General features: G+C 43.0%; 1 protein-coding gene across 1 annotated transcript in view; it reads left to right on the top strand.

The window, feature by feature from the left end:
* Nucleotides 1-15,859, top strand: part of hacd4 (3-hydroxyacyl-CoA dehydratase 4) — an 85,195-nt gene extending 69,336 nt beyond the window's left edge. Inside the window, exons 3-7 of the mRNA XM_085984005.1 lie at nucleotides 447-574; nucleotides 2,364-2,476; nucleotides 9,587-9,693; nucleotides 12,940-13,071; nucleotides 14,402-15,859. Of these exons, the coding sequence (XP_085840131.1) occupies nucleotides 447-574; nucleotides 2,364-2,476; nucleotides 9,587-9,693; nucleotides 12,940-13,071; nucleotides 14,402-14,484 (563 nt within the window). The 3' untranslated portion in view covers nucleotides 14,485-15,859. The remainder of the gene's footprint in view (nucleotides 1-446; nucleotides 575-2,363; nucleotides 2,477-9,586; nucleotides 9,694-12,939; nucleotides 13,072-14,401) is intronic.
* Nucleotides 15,860-17,010: the final 1,151 nt, after the last annotated feature.

Genomic DNA, 17,010 nt, shown 5'->3' with positions numbered 1-17,010 from the left:
GTGTTCCATTTATTTTTGTGCACTGTCAGGGATTGAAGGAGTACACGTATATGAGACACAAAGATCCTGCCCAGATGCCGGGGGGGGTTATCATTAAATTCCTGGGCCCCGCTACGTGCTAATAGATACACGGTAGTGGGAGTCAACTTCCATACCAGGCAGGTGACCAGACCACTTAAAAGGATATCTGCGGCAGACCGAAGTCATAATATGTGCCATTTTGTACTTTTCGCTCTGTGCCTACACGTCAGGACCCTCTGTGTTATATGCCAATCCATGGTAGAGAAGGTAGAAGGTCAATCTGCTGCCAGGCCTCTGTCAATGTGACTCTGTAACCAAGTACTGGGAGGAGTGTGAGAGCAGCGATTTTGGTGTTTATTTTTCGCTGCAGCTGATTGTTAGAACTAGGAAATAACATTATTTTATTTCTTGTGCTTTCATTTAAGACAGCCTGGTGGACACGTACCATACCATAGGAGATGTGATGTGTTTCTGCCAATTGTTATCATTTCTGGAATTGATCCACATACTCACAGGGATTGAACAAAGCCCGTTCCTTCCCCGATTCTTACAGGTAGGATTTAAAACCTAAAATAAACCAAGTTCAGTCTTCACCTGTGTGAGGTTGTGATTTCTGTTTCTTTATTAAATCCATTGACTGAACAATGTGATAGCCAATTTCTTCGACTCTTGGGTTTGAACTCTTCTTTATTAAAAGGAAGTATATGTGTTATAAATGCAGCTTGGGTAAGACCTCATGAGAAAAGGAATTTCTAAAATACTTAATCTGAGCATTTTCAGCAGGATTCATTTATTCCAGAAACTTTTGAAAAATAAAAATATAAGTTGTGCAGCACTTCAATATAAGAACATAAGAAATAGGAGCAGGAGTAGACCATTTGGCCCCTTGAGCCTGCTCCGCCATTCAATAAGATCATAGCTGATCTGAGCTTGGCCTCAACTCCATTTCCCTGCCCGCTCCCCATAACGCTCGACTCCCTTATCGTACAAAAATCTGTCTATCTCCACCTTAAATATATTCAATGACCCAGCCTCCACAGCTCTCTGGGGCAGAGAATTCCAAAGGTTCATGACCCTCTGAGAGAAGAAATTCCTCCTCATCTCCATTTTAAATGGGCGACCCCTTATTCTGAAGCTTGAAACTATGCCCCCTAGTTCTAGATTCCCCCATGAGGGGAAACATCCTCTCTGCATCTACCTTGTCGAGCCCCCTCAGCATCTTATATGTTTCAATAAGATCACCTCTCATTCTTCTAAACTTCAATGTGTATAGGCCCAACCTGCTCAATCTTTCTTCATAAGACAACCCCTTCATCTCAGGAATCAACCTAGTGAATCGTCTCTGAACTGCCTCCAATGCAAGTAGATCCCTCCTTAAATAAGGAGACCAAAACTGTACACAGTACTCCAGGTGTGGTCTCAACAATACCCTGTACAGTTGTAGCAGGACTTCCCTGCTTTTATACTCCAACCCCATTGCAATAAAGGCCAACATTCCAATTGCCTTCCTAATTACTTGCTGTACCTGCGTGCTAACATTTTGTGTTTCATGTACAAGGACCCATAATATTATAACCCACAACAGCCACATAATATTATACAATTATAGAAACTTACAGCACAGAAGGAGGCCATTCGGCCCATCATGCCTGTGCCAGCTCTTTGAAAGAACTATCCAATTAGTCCCACTCCCCTGCCCTTTCCCCATAGCCCTGCAAATTGTTTTCTTTTAAGTCCCAATTCCCTTTTGAAAGTTACTATTGAATCTGCTTCCACCACCCTTTCAGGCAGTGCATTTCAGATCAGATCAACTAGCTGCAGAAAAAAATTCTCCTTATCTCACCTCTGGTGCTTTCGCCAATTAATCTTCAATCTGTGTCCACTGGTTACCGACCCTCCTGCCAGTGGAAACAGTTTCTCCCTATCTATTCTATCAAAACCCCTCAATATGATTGTCTAGCTGCTTGTCTGGAACAATGTTTGCAGAAATCAGATAAATAAAATCAATTAAAAAAAAAACTACTCTAAGTAAGTTATACTTTTAACACAGATTGTTTAAACTAACATTGAACATCAGTTTGGTCTGGTCTACCACACAGTTTAAGAACAATTTGTAATGATCTTACTCCACAGTTCCAGATTTCAGCCAATTTCAAAGTCATTCTGATTAATATTGTGCAATGTAGCTAGAGAAATAGATGTGATAAATAGAAAATAAGGTCTGGGATAAAATTGTTGCCCTTATTTCAAATTGCCAGATCATTTGTGTAAACCTGAAGTGCAAGCTCGATGAGTGGAAAGTTCACAGGTTTGTAGTCAATGGTGCTGATTTATGTTTCCAGGTGACCGACAGGAACGTAATCCTTTTTGTGGTCATCACCAGTCAAGAGGAGATGCAGTCCAAGCATGTTGTTTGGGCCTTGTTTTCCCTCTGGAGTACCCTGGATGTAATCAAGTGAGTAACTGGACTGCATGGTTGACCATTAGCGTACTGAGTGAAATCTCTGTTAAACTTTGTATATAACAAAGGAGATGTCTGCAGAGCCGATGTCTAGAAAAGATACCTCTTAAAGCGCAGCTCCAAAGTGAGGCCTCAATTAGCCTGCTTTTGGCCTCAAAACGGTGTTGGATCACACATACCAACTTTTGACATTTCATACTAACACTCAGCATTTTGGGGACCCAGTCACCATAGCGGCATTTGCTGACAAAAATCAGCACAGTTGGGCCCCTCTCCCTCGAGTCCCGCTCCTCCAGAGTCTGGTGGCTAAAGCATCAGAACAGGCCCCCATCTCTTCTCCATGGGAGGGGCAAGAATGGAAGACAGCATAAGGGGAGGAGAAAAGATGGATTTCAATGAAAGGAGAGAGAGTGAATGAATGGCAATAAAAGCAGAGGGGAAATGGATGGCAGTGAAAGGGAGGGGAAAGAATGGATGGGAGTGTAGGTGAGGAATGAAATGCAATGATGTAAACGGATATGATATAATTGGGATTACAGAGACATGGCTCCAGGGTGACCAAGGCTGGGATTTCAACATCCAGGGGTATTCAATATTCAGGAAAGACAGGCAAAAAGGAAAAGGAGGTGGTGTAGCATTGCTGGTTAAAGAGGAGATTAACACAATAGTAAGGAAGGATATTAGCTCTGATGATGTGGAATCTGTATAGGTAGAGCTGAGAAATACCAAGGGGCAGAAAACATTAGTGGGAGTTGTATACAGACCCCCTAACAGTAATGCTCAGGTTGGGGATGGCATTAAACGGGAAATTAGAGACGCGTGCAGTAAGGGCACAGCAGTTATCATGGGTGGCTTTAATCTACATATAGATTGGGCTAACCAAATTAGTAACAATACTGTGGAGGAGGAATTCCTAGAGTGTATACGGGATGGTTTCCTGGACCAATATGTCGAGGAACCAACTAGAGATCAGGCCATCTTAGACTAGGTATTATGTAATGAGAAAGGATTAATTAGCAACCTTGTTGTGCAAAGCCCCTTGGGGAGGAGCGATCATAATATGATAGAATTCTTCATTAAGATGGAGAGTGAAGTAGTTCACTCAGAGACTAGGGTCCTGAATTTAAATAAAGGAAACTACGATGGTATGAGGCACGAGTTGGTTAGGATGGATTGCGGAATGTTACTTAAAGGGTTGCTGGTGGATAGGCAATGGCAAACATTTAAAGATCGCATGGATGAACTACAGAATTTGTTCATCCCTGTTCGGCATAAAAATAAAACAAAAAAGGTGACTCAACCGTGGCTAACAAGGGAAATTAGGGATAGCATAAGATCCAAGGAGAGGAAATATAAATTGGCCAGAAAAAGCAGTAAACCTGAGGATTGGGAGCAGTTTAGGATTCAGCAAAGGAGGACAAAGGGATTAATTAAGAGGGGGAAAATAGAGTATGAGAGTAAGCTTTCAGGGAACATAAAAACTGACTGTAAAAGCTTCTATAGATATGTGAAAAGAAAAAGATTGGTGAAGTCAAGCGTAGGTCCCTTGCAGTCAGAGTCAGGAGAATTTATAATGGGGAACAAAGAAATGGCACACCAATTAAATACATACTTTGGTTTTGCCTTCACAAAGGAGGACACAAATAACCTCCCAGAGATGTTGGGGAACATAGGGTCTAATGAGAGGGAGGAACTGAATTAAATCAGTATTTGTAGGGAAATGGTGTTAGGAAAATTGACGGGATTGAAGGCCGATAAATCCCCAGGGCCTGATAATCTACATCCTAGGGTACTTAAGGAAGTGGCCCGAGAAATAGTAGATGCATTGCTGCTCATCTTCCAAAATTCTATAGACTCTGGAACAGTCCCCATGGATTGGAGAGTAGGTAATGTAACAACCCCACTATTTAAAAAGGGTGTTAGAGAGAAAACGGGGAATTATAGACCGGTAAGCTTGACATCAGTAGTGGGGAAGATGCTAGAGTCGATTATAAAAGATGTAATAGCAGAGCACTTTGAAAACAGTGACAGGATTGGATAAAGTCAACATGGATTTACAAAAGGTAAATCATGCTTGACTAATCTACTGGAATTTTTTGAGGATGTAACTGGTAGAATAGATAAGGGAGAACCAGTGGATGTGGTGTATTTGGACTTTCAGAAGGCTTTCGATAAGGTACCGCATAAGAGATTAGCGTGCAAAGTTAAAGCACATGGGACTGGGGGTAAGGTACTAACTTGGATAGAAAACTAGTTGGCAGACAGGAAGCAAAGAGTTGGAATAAATGGGTCTTTTTCCGAGTGGCAGGCAGTGACTAGTGGGGTACCGCAGGGATTGGTGCTAGGACCCCAGTTATTCACAATATATATTAATGATCTAGACGAGGGAACTAGATGTAATATCTCCAAGTTTGCAGACGACACAAAGCTGGGTGGGCGTGTCTGCTGTGAGGAGGATGCAAAGAAACTCCAGTATGATTTGGACAGGTTGGGTGATTGGGCAGATGCAGTATAATGTGGATAAATGCGAGGTTATCCACTTTGGTGGCAAAAACAGGAAGGCAGATTATTATCTGAATGGCCATAGATTGGGAGAAGGGGAAGTGCAACGGGACCTGGGTGTTCTGGTGCACCAGTCGCTGAAGGTAAGCATGCAGGTGCAGCAGGCGGTTAAGAAGGCAAATGGGATGTTGGCCTTCATAGCGAGAGGATTCGAGTACAGGAGCAAGGATGTCTTGCTGCAGTTTTACAGGGCCTTGGTGAGACCGCACCTTGAGTATTGTGTGCAGTTTTGGTCACCTTATCTGAGGAAGGATGTTCTTGCCATGGAGGGAGTGCAGCGAAGATTCACCAGACTGATACCTGGGATGGCAGGAATGATGTATGAAGAGAGATTGGGTCGGTTGGGCTTGTATTCGCTAGAGTTTAGAAGAATGAGAGGGGATGTCATTGAAAGTTATAAAATTCTAACAGGACTAGACAGACTAGATGCAGGAAGGATGTTCCCGATGGCAGGGGAGTCCAGAACCAGGGGTCACAGTCTAAGGATAAGGGGTAAGCCATTTAGGACTGAGATGAGGAGGAATTTCTTCACCCAGAGAGTGGTGAACCTGTGGAATTCTCTACCACAGAAGGCAGTTGAGGCCAATTCATTAAATATATTCAAGAATGAGTTAGATATATTTCTTAAGTCTAAAGCCCTGTTCCTGGGACTAGGGACAGGGTCACTGGCAAGGCTTGGAAGTTAAGCAGAGTCCAGGCCTGGTTAGTACTTGGAGGAGTGACCATTAGGGAAGACCAGGTGCAGAAGGTCATGGAAGGAGACCTGAGGAGGGGCAGTTGGTGAGAAGGTCACAGAAAGAGCCCCGGGAGGGGTGGCTGGTGAGCAGGTGCGGGCATTGGGCTGAAGATTGTTGGACAGGAGGAATGGTGGAAATGGAATGGCAGCGCGCACAGACGCAGCAGCTTTGCTTCTCCCAGCACGGTGCTATCTACATTTAATGTTATTTGTACTGGACTCATGGGAGCTTGCAAGATCACATTTTGTTGTACAGTGACAATAAAGTTGAATTATTATCAAGGGATATGGGGAGAAAGCAGGGACAGGGTACTGAATTTGGATGATCAGCCATGATCTCATTAAATAGCGGAACAGGCTCGAGGGGCCGAATGGCCTACTCCTCCTATCTTCTATGAAAGGGTTGAAATGAAGGGGGGGGGAAGGTGAGACATGATGGCATTAAAAGGGAGAGAAATGGATGATAATGAAAGGGGAAGGGGAGACGCTGTGTGTATACATTGAGGTAAGTGAGGAAGGAAAGTGGCAGCATTAAATGAGAGAGTGGGGAGGGTGGCGATCAGGACGGCTGTGGGGTGGCGGGCGTGCGGCGAGGAGGCTGGCGATTGGGTGTGCTGGGGGGAGGCTGGTGATCAGGGAGGGGTAGGGAGGTGGAGGATTCTGAAGGCTTCCTTGAGGGGCAGCACTCTTGGCCCACAAGGAGTTCTAAAAGAGCCATTTACTTTGAGGAGCCAACAGATCCCGTCTTGGATCAGCTGCTGGGAATCCCACAGCTTAGGCCTCCCCCTCATTTACTGTGAAATTTAAGTCATGCGCTGCTGATGTCATGAGGTCACGACTTTGGTATGTTAATTAGCCACCCCACCTGCCTTTAGCGGGAGCCTCATCCATGGTAATAACAACAGAAAAAGATGGAAAAACTCAGCAGGTCAGGCAACATCCGTGGAGAGAAATTTGAGTTGACGTTTCGGGTTGGACCCTTCTTCAAAACTGGAAAGAAAAGAAACTAGATCGAAGGCAGAGCTGCGATCGGACAAAAGAATAAAAGAAACAAAAGAAGTAAAAGAGATTAGAAGCTAGACGAGATGGTAATAGGCTGGGATTAGGTGTAAAGTGTACTGGCAGGGCAAAAGATAGCTGCCAGGTGTGAGAGAGAAACAAAAGGAAAGGGGGGGGGGGAAAGGAGTGGAACAAATACAAGAGAAAATGAAATGGGGGCCCAGCTTATGATCTGAAATTGTTGAACTCGATATTGAGTCCGGAAGGCTGCAGACTGCCTAATCCATGGCCTGATTTCTGCACTTTAAAGGGATGGGAATGGAGTCGGGTTGCTCGATCCTGATATTTTAACTCCCGTCCTTCTCCAGCCCATTTAAAATTGAGGTCAAGCTGTTTTCTGACCCTTGACATTCCCTGGTAATTGTTTGACATCCTGGAAGGTGTCGTCCCTATCTGTAGTAGTGGGGATTTAGCCCATCCCATTGTAAACCGCACCAATCATTTCTATCTTCCATTCTCAGTTTCTCTTAGGTTTACTTAACACCAACATTTTGGAGCTTCTGACAATTTAGACAGACACTGAGTAAATGAACACTTTATTCAGAATGATGCTTAAAGGAGGTGACTTTACGGTTACCAGCTGATCACATTACCAAAAGTGTTAGTCTTGCTTGCTTATCTTGCAGATAAGAGGGTACTATTTTAAACTGCACTCACACTTACATTCTAATGGTTATCATGGCACCAGAGGGCATGTGTAAGTGAGGGTGAAGAAAGTTGATAATTTTCTGTCCATAAGTTATACTTGTCAGTAATAATGTTTTGTCAGTGTAAAGCTCAGTCTGAATAAAAGTGTCACATACTGAGTTTTTGGTTGTGCTGATTCTGGGAAAGTGGAAGAAAATTTCTCAAATCCCACTTACTGCATCATAGAACATGTTAGAGAATGACTTTTTTCTGTACTGTATTGGTGAAGTGCACTCATTTGAATCACCACATAATCCTAAATGTTATATAGCGATTTCTGCAGACTTACATTAGTTTTTCGGTTTTTTGCTCCTGCAATTAAATTCAGACGCAGCCTGGGAGCTGGCATTTTGTATAGAATCTTCTCTCCGCTGACACTATTGTGGTCGATTAGTCTGTTGGCATTCATTGTTGAGGCTTGCACATTAACTGTAGACATTTGGGCAAGGTATTTAAGGATAACCTGCACCAATGGAATCAGACCCCAAAAGGAATTACATTGAGTCTCCAGCACAAAAACAGGCCGTTCAGCCTAACTGATCTAATGCTGGTGTTTCTGATCCACACCTCTTCATCTCACCCTATCAGCATATCCTTCCTCCCTCATGTGCTTATCTAGCTTCCCCTTAAATGTATTTGTTATTCGCCTCAACTACTCCATGTGGTAGCGAGTTCCACATTCCTAGTAATCTCTGGGTAAAGAAGTTTCTCCTGAATTCCCTACTGGATTTATTAGTGACTATCTTATATTTATGGACCCTAATTTTGGTCTCCCACGCAAGTGGGAACATCTTCTCTATGGCTACCCTATCGAACCCTTTCATAATCTTAAAGACTGCTATCAGCTCACCCCTCAACCTTCTCTTTGCTAGAGAGAAGAGCCCCAGTCTGTTCAGTCTTTCATGATAAATATAACCTCTCAGTTCTGTTGAAGATGGGGAGGGGGGGGGGGAGAGGAGAGAAGAAAATGAGCAGAAAAACAGGCAAGGAAGAAAAATTAAATAGCTGAAAACATTTATTTTGGTAATGTTTGCAAAACAAAGGGCCATAATTTGCTGTGGCATCTGCTGTTAGTTAGACTTGTCCTTGCACGTTTAGGTTTTTACATTTTTTGTTTGGCGTGGCAAGTTGCTGAAAGTGCGAGCTGGTAATGGTGCAGCGAGGGAAACAGGGCATCTGGAACCTGAGTGAACAGGGAAAGCAACTGTGTACCTCCTTAGCCAATCAGATTGAAGGATTGTGAAATTAACAGCGCAAGGACCGAGAAGGAAGTGTAAATTAGAGTGTGTGAATTCAATCAGGTACAGGAAGAGAAAGAGAGAGGGGGAAGAAAGTGGATTTAGAGAGGAAAAAAGCAGAATGGAAAAGTAAATTTTTTTTTTTAATTTTTAAAAATCTCCAACAATTAAAACCTGAAGGAATTGGACTTCACACTTGTAATAGTTAATTTTCAGTGCCAGAGAGGTTGATTGGCAGTAATTAACACTTATGTCATTAAAAGGGTACTTTAGATTGGAATGGACAAGACTTAACTTTCTGTGACGAGTTTAGTTCATATCTGTCGTGCAAATACAGCAACTTCACGCCGTTCAATGCATTTCAGTGGTGAGGCAGACAGCGAGATGCCATTTTCGCGAAGCAACTTTCGGATTTTTGAGTTTAACCGTGCATCTGCCCCTTGCCTGAAGTTGTTGTACCATTTACACATAACTAATGGCAAATGTCATTAACCTCACTGTAGAATTTACTTAAAGTTTTGAAAGTCTGTTCAGGCTGATGAAAAGGAATATACATGTCAACTGTTTATGCGTACCTCTACTGGATTCATTCTATGATATGTGAAAAGCATTTCAGACTAGGCGACAGCATGACTTCCTAATAAAGAAATCACCCTGAAACTTCAATGGTTTTCTTGCGAAATGGGAAGTATAGATACTTAGTCATTACAATGAGCGGCCTGTGACACCACCACTGGTTACACTATTGACTTTAATGTTTAAATATTTAAAAAAAATATTTATTTGAAAATAACAAGTGCATAATTTTCTTGTAAATTACAGGTATCCATATCACATGTTGTCAGTCATGGGAAGTGATTTACATATTTTGTCATGGATTCATCATTGCCTTTGGGTGCCTCTTTTTCCTCCAATAGTGCTGGCTGAAGGTATTTATGCTCATCCACCATATTACCTTTCTTAAACCTACATTATGATGTACCAGATATTCGCTATAGAATTAATTTGGTCTCTTCTCAATTATACTTTTTTGCAGGTATTTCTTTCCAGTATTTTTTCCATCCTTTTATCTCCTGCTATAGTCTCTCTGCAACAACAGCCTTGAGGACAAGTTAGAGGCCTGCTCTGCAGCCTCTGTCAGTACAAGGCCTTGGTTAAGTCTCGGTTAGAATATGGTGTCCAGTTCTGATCTCCTCACATGGTGGGTGATATTGAGGCTTTGGAAAGGATGCTGAGGAGGGCCACAAGATTAATTCCCAGTTTAAAGCATCTTAATTACCCAGATAGGCTCAAAGAGCTGGGGGCTCTATACTTTAGAGAAGCGTAGACTTAGGGGTGATTTAGTCGAGGTTTACAAGATAATGAAGGGACTAGATTGTGTTTGTGTAGATCAATTGTTTCAACTGAATAGGTGAGGGAGGACTCAGGCGTCCCACTTTCAAGTTATGTAAGGGCAGAACTAGTTTAGATGTTAGGAGGTTCTTCTTTTCCCAGAGAATAGTGGACCTGTGGAACAGGCTAGGCTCGTGCAGTGAATACTGAATTCCTTCGAGCGAGAGCTGGACCTGTTTCTGGCTGGGGCAGAGATCACCTCATACAAGAGGTAGGTGCTTTGTAGTATTAATAAAGGCAAGCGTGGACTCCAGGACTAGTTTCGACCACCTAAGGGGGTTGGAGAGGAAGTTTCCAGTTTTCTACCCTACCCCCTAAGTAGCCTGTGTTTTTCGCCTCTCCCAGGAGATTACATGACTCCGGGAGGGGTGGAGTGTGTTTGTATTGTGATGTCTCTGGGGGAAAGTGCATACCAAACCCCTCTGTGCTCCTCAGTGATGGAAGTGGAGGAAGAGGAGTGAACAGGCAGGATTATTAGAAATGGTAAACTATCAAGGCCAATAGTGAGTTTCTCTATTTAAACCCCAATTAGCAATTTAGTTGTTAATTTATTGCTGCAGTAGGAATTTGTGACTCATTATAGTCAAAAAAAATCTGCAACTCTCAACCTGAAAGATGTTATCACACTGATAAGAATGGCTACTCTAATTTACTTATTTGCAGGAAAGTCTGATAAATACCAAGTTTTAAAACCGAGCAATATTTTTTCCATCTGGCAAATCAGATGAGAAAAGTTGCAACAGAATTTAGAGATGATGTTGACAGTGTAATTTCCCAAATCACAGATACAAGCAGGAGGTGACGTCCTCAACAGAAAATATAGTCAATGAGACCAAACAAGTTCCATTTTTATTAAATTTCTTTTGCATCCACTGACTATACCTTGTTCTTTTTGCGGTTTGGCTTTCCACTTGCTCGGTTGTGCTGCCCTGACCTGTCAACATGATTGCTTTTCAACCCTAGCTTCAGAGGAGTGCCCTCTGCTATACAAGCATGACATTTCAATTCTCCACAGTCTGGGCCTGTCAAATGAGACTTGTCATATTCAGCAGTCCATTCAAAGCAGTTTTGTAGTGTGGATTTATTTTGACTGGAAACTGGGTGGAGTCTGTCACAACTCATTTGTGACTCTGAGTGACAAGACTTTCATCCTTTATTTCTGGCCAGGATCTCAACCGGAGTCTTAAGAGGTGAAAGGCACTTTTAAATACCCCGCGTTGCTCAGTACCCATAATATGCAATACGGAATTTGTACAAATCCTTTAAACTTTGTTGTGCTCAGAGCTCTAAATCAGATTACTGCATCCAGCCCGGGGTGGCTCTCCCTCCAATTTTTCTAGTGTCTCCCCTATAGGGAAATGCCGAGCCTCTACTTTGTACATCTCCAGAGACATGGCTCAGATTGGTACACCATGTGGGGGAGTGTAGAAATTAACCTGTATCCGACCATCCTGTGCTACAACACATTGGGTCTCCAAAATCACCATGCCACGCACTAAAGAACATTTCTTAATTCTATGTTATCAGAATAAACTGGTAAATTAAAAGCCCTACAATTGTGTTACGTTCTGTGGTGCACAAATACCACAGCAGCATTCAGTTAGTAAAAGGAGGCCATGCTCTGCATGTACATCCTCAGCTTCCTAGGTCCAAGGTTTCAACAATAACTTGTATTTAAATAGCGCCTTTAACATATTAAAATGTCCCAAGGCGCTTCACAGGAGTGTTATAAAACAAAATTTGACACCGAGCCACATAAGGAGAAATTAGGGCTATTGACCAAAAGCTTAGTCAAAGAGGTAAGGAGCGTTTTAAAGGGGAAAAGTTAGGTAGAGAGGTGGAGAGGTTTAGGCAGGGAATTCCAGAGCTTAGGGCCTTTGCAGTGGAAGGCACAGCCACCAATGGTTGAGTGATTAAAATCAGGGATGCTCAAAAGACCAGAATTAGAGGAGTACAGATATCTCGGAGGGTTGTGGGGCTGGAGGAGATTACAGAGATAGGGAGGGGCGAGGCCATGGAGGGATTTGAAAGGATGAGAATTTTAAAATCAAGGCGTTGCTCAACCAGGAGTCAGTGTAGGTCAGCGAGCATAGGGGTGATGGGTGAACGGGACTTGGTGCGAGTTAGGACACGGGCAGCCGAGTTTTGGACAACCTCAAGTTTACATAGGGTAGAACATGAGAGGCCAGCCAGGAGTGCTTTGGAATAGTCAAGCCTAGAGGTAACAAAGACATGGATGAGGGTTACAGCAGCAGATGAGCTGAGGCAGGAATGGAGTTGAGCGATGTTAGAGATGGAAATAGGCGGTCTTAGTTATGGCACGGATATGTAGTTGGAAGCTCATTTCAGGGTAAGATATGATACCAAGGTTGTGAACAGTCTGGTTCAGCCTCCGAGAGATGTTAGGGAGAGGGATGGAGTCAGTGGCTAGGGAATGGAGTTTGTGGCAGGGACCGAAGACGAATCCCAATAATTAGTTGGAGGAAATTTCTGCTCATCCAGTACTGGATGTCGGACAAGCAGTGTGACAATTTAGAGATAGTGGAGGGGTTGAGAGAAGTGGTGGTGAGGTAGAGCTGGGTGTCATCAGTGTACATGTGGAAAGTGACGCTGTGTTTTCGGATGATGTCGCTGAGGGGCGGCATGTAGGTGAAAAATAGGAGGGGTCCAAGGATAGATCCTTGAGGGACACCAGAGGTAATGATGCGGGAGCGGGAAGAAAAGCCATTGCAGCTGATTCTTTCAGTGTTCGGGTTACTAACAAACTCTTTCTTTTACCCTAGTAATTGCCATTTACCAGTCGCTGCCCTATTTTGAAGCCCTAGGAACCTATTCCTTCCAGTTACCTGGGCCTATTGCCACGCCAGTGCATTTTCCATACATACTGCGGCTCTACTGTCTAATACTTGTTGTAGGTAAGTTGAAGATGACCCTCTTCCTGATTAAAAAATGTATGAAAGCAGTTATATAATCAAATCAGAAGCAGGAGGTGGCACGTACACAGAATGCTGGTACTCCAACACACTGTGTAATGGAGTAGTACAATGTCGATTTGCAACTCTAGTTTTACCAAAAGGGAAGTTACTGATCTTAATCTTGTGGGTGTTTCTGGATGGATAAATGAAAATGGGCCAAACAGCCTTTCCCATCATGATTATCTTGTGATCTGTGTACCGAGAGGGAAATACTGATCATAAATCAGGCACTTTCCTACAGGCAGAGGGCTGTGACCAGGGTTAGTTACCCTAATGCTACTCTCATGCACTTCACAGCAGTTGGCTCAAGAGCAGTACTGGCAAAAGAGTAGGAGCAGGTCTCTTGTCCATTGTCTCTTCTGGGAACTTGACCAGGGCTCAAGGAGGAAAGAACTAGAGAGGGAAGAAAGTGAAATAAATATAAAACATAGGGTGATAGGTGTATCATTAACAATAAAGTAATACTGTATATACTGTGAAGTACACACATCATGCATTTTGAAGAAGGGTTTGACCCGAAACATCAACTCAAATTTCTCTCCACGGATGTTGCCTGACCTACTGAGTTTTTCCAGCATTTTCTGTTGTTATCATGCACGTCATGCTGAATACGGCATCACTGAGAAATTTTTCAGAACATTTATGTTTTCAACAATAATCATATTATTTTGATTAATGATAAAAAAGAAACAAATCTACCTGTTCCCTGGAATAGAAAGAGGAGGTCAGCGATTCTTACTCTGGGAGTCCCTATTCTCAGTTGGGGCATCAGAGGAAGAAAGCGATGGAAACTCTGATGGGCAAGTCACCCCATGGCACTCTTGTACCTATCTTGTACAGCTGGTTACGGCAGAGACCTGGAACCATGCTCTTTACCCCTTTTATTGCTTGAATGAGCATATCGGAGAGAGGAGGAATGACTGGGAATACAAGTAATATTCCCCATAGTCACAACTGATAACTTGCTCCAAACTTCTCTTGCGCAATACCATCCAAGCAGAGACTGACCAATGCATCCAGTGCACATCTGTAAGATATCTATGTACAAAGTACCGTGTGAAAACAGTGCAAAAAAGACTGAACCCAATATGTAAATGCATGTTAATGTTTTTTCAAAAATACTGAATTTGCTATATTTCAGCTTTTGGGTTCTTCAACCTTCCTAAGTGCAAACATTAAATAGGCACCAACAGTGATACTGTCATATTAATGAGTTTCTCTTTTGAGTGCAGTTGTAAATTTTTGGTGCTTTTTCCTGTGTGTAATTTAGGCATGTACAGCAGCTGCAGGCAATTCTATGAAGAACGAAAGCAGCACACCGGAAGATACATGATGAAAGTAAAACAAAAGTAAACCTAATGGATTTGGATCGCTGCCCATATCGTTCACCAGGATCTACATGCTGCCAGAAATTTGGGAGCCAATGCTTTCACCAGAAGAGTCTGAGCTTGCTCATATAACGCACAGAAACTCTTCCGAATCACCATCAAACTAAATGCTCAATGGAAGGTAGTACTGCACACAATGGGCAAAATCTTAACTCCCAAAAACGTGGGTTGGTGTCGGGTCAGAGGTTAAAATTCAAAAAAATCTTAAACAGGAACCTAACCCGCCTTGAACTCGCCCACATCCAGTATTAACGAAGGCGGGCAACCAATATGCTCGCGGGAGGCGGGTTGGTCATTTAAATATTATAATGAGACTGCGTGCCTTCATTTTAAGTCATTCTATTTTTAATTCATGTTGGCCGGGTTTAGGCCTCGGGAAACCCAGCAGCTGAAAGGAGGCAAGGAAGACTTAAGTGCCTTTACATTACACAACAGTGACTACACTTCAAAAAGTGCCTCTGTAAAGCACTTTGAGACGTCCGGTGGTCGTGAAAGGCGCTATATAAATGCAAGTTTTCTTTCTTACAGTACTGCTTGTGGGCCAGGAGGAGCAGGAGTGTTTCCTCCGGGCCCAACAAGGTACCCAGTAAACCCCCCCAACCATCGGACCCGCCTCCCACGATCGGGACACTCCCCTCCCCCACTAGACCTACCTGCTCTCCTCAGCTATGGCCTTGTGCTGCAGGCTTCCTCGCCCGACAGACTTCTAGCCTGTCAATCAGGCTGCCTTGTGGGTGGGAAATTGAAAGAAAAAATTTAAAGGAACCCCCGCAGTTAAAAACTGCAAGATATTCGGGAAACCCGTTCTTTGGGTTTGTTGACCGCAAAACAGCCCTCCCCCCATATTCCCACCCTACACGGAACTCGCCTCCAGGCTAAAATCCAGGCCAATGCTTTCTAACTAATTACACATTAAATATTAAAATAAATGTTAAACATCTGACATTTAACAAAGTATTAGTTATAAACTTAAAACCCTTGGAATACAAGCTTTACACCAGCAGTTGGCTTCCATAGTCAATCCACTCCTGAGACACTAGTTGCACGATTGTGGTATTTGACTCCAGCAAGCTGCTAGACATCGAAGGGCGACAGCAAAATCTACATGCAGTTTGCAGAGGAAATGTTCTAAGTAGTAATTAATTAGTTCCCAGAAATTGCCAAAATTGTTAATTGCATGGGAATGATTTGTTGGTTAAGAGTCTGCATGGACATTTTTTGCATAAGCATTTTGAAGACCTAAACTGGAATGAAGAGTCTTTTGAATGTTTGCTGTCTTTTTCTTGAAGGAATTGTTGGTTTATTTTTCAGCATGATATAAATCTTGATATTTGACTATCTACCAAATGTGAATTAACATTTAATTATGGTGAGGTGAATGATAGGATTCTATCACTGTGCCACTGAACTGTGTCTCACTCTACCTTTATCCAGTTATTTTCCAACACCGAGTTATATTTCGTTAACTCAGCGGTGCTATCATTTAGCAGCATTTCATTCAACTATCCAGATTATTTGTTCTCCTGGTCTGACTCTGATCAGTATTCAGAAGAATGGAAATATACCCATTACCCCTGTGCTCGCTGACCTACATTGGCTCCTGGTTAAGCAACGCCTCGATTTTTAAAATCTCAGCCTTGTTTTCAAATTGTTGTTGAAATAGTTAAATAAATATATGCTACTGGGATGGCCCATCACTCTTGTAGATGCTGCATGCCAAAAGCTCTGGTTTAAAGTCCAGACTTTACGAGCATAGCATTTAAAGGCTCATTTGAAATCGAATGCCAGTGGTCACTTTTAAGAAGTCACACAACACCAGGTTATAGTCCAACAGTTTTATTTGAAATCACAAGCTTTCGGAGCGCTGCTCCTTCGTCAGGTGAAGTGGAGAGATGCATAAAGACACAGCTTATATAGTCAGAGAATAATGCCAGATGATTACAGGTAATCTTTCTAACTGCCATTTATCACACCTCGGCAGAGAGATAATCACAGCAATCAAAGGTGTGAATGGTGTCCAAACAGGTCAGTCAGGAAAACATTACATCAAAGAACAATGAGGTGGGGTCACAAGGGGTCAAATGTTGCAGATGCTGGGGTCTGTATGAAAAACAAAACACAGACAAAAAAACATTTTTTTTGCTGGGAATCACAGCAGGTCCGGCCGCATCTGTGTAGAGAGAACAAGCCAACGACGACTCGAGTCTGGGTGACCCTACGTCAGGTGGGGTTACATGTAGCGTGACATGAACCCAAGATCCCGGTTGAGGCTGTCCTCATGAGTGCGGAACTTGGCTATCAGTTTCTGCTCTACGATTTTGTGTTGTCGTGTGTCTCGAAGGCTGCCCCGAAAGCTTGTGATTTCAAATAAAACTGTTGGACTATAACCTGGTGTGTGGCTTCTTACATTTGTCCACACCAGTCCAACACCGGCATCTCCACACAGTGGTCACTTTGCCAGCTTTGGGGGAGGTGAGTGAAGCAGTCGGAG

The sequence above is a fragment of the Somniosus microcephalus genome, chromosome 1 (assembly GCF_052327205.1).
Source record: "Somniosus microcephalus isolate GS21.2 chromosome 1, FLI_Smic_1.0, whole genome shotgun sequence".
NCBI lineage: Eukaryota > Metazoa > Chordata > Chondrichthyes > Squaliformes > Somniosidae > Somniosus > Somniosus microcephalus.
The sequence above is the reverse complement of the archived record's forward strand: the minus strand, read 5'-3'. Positions and strand labels throughout refer to the sequence as shown.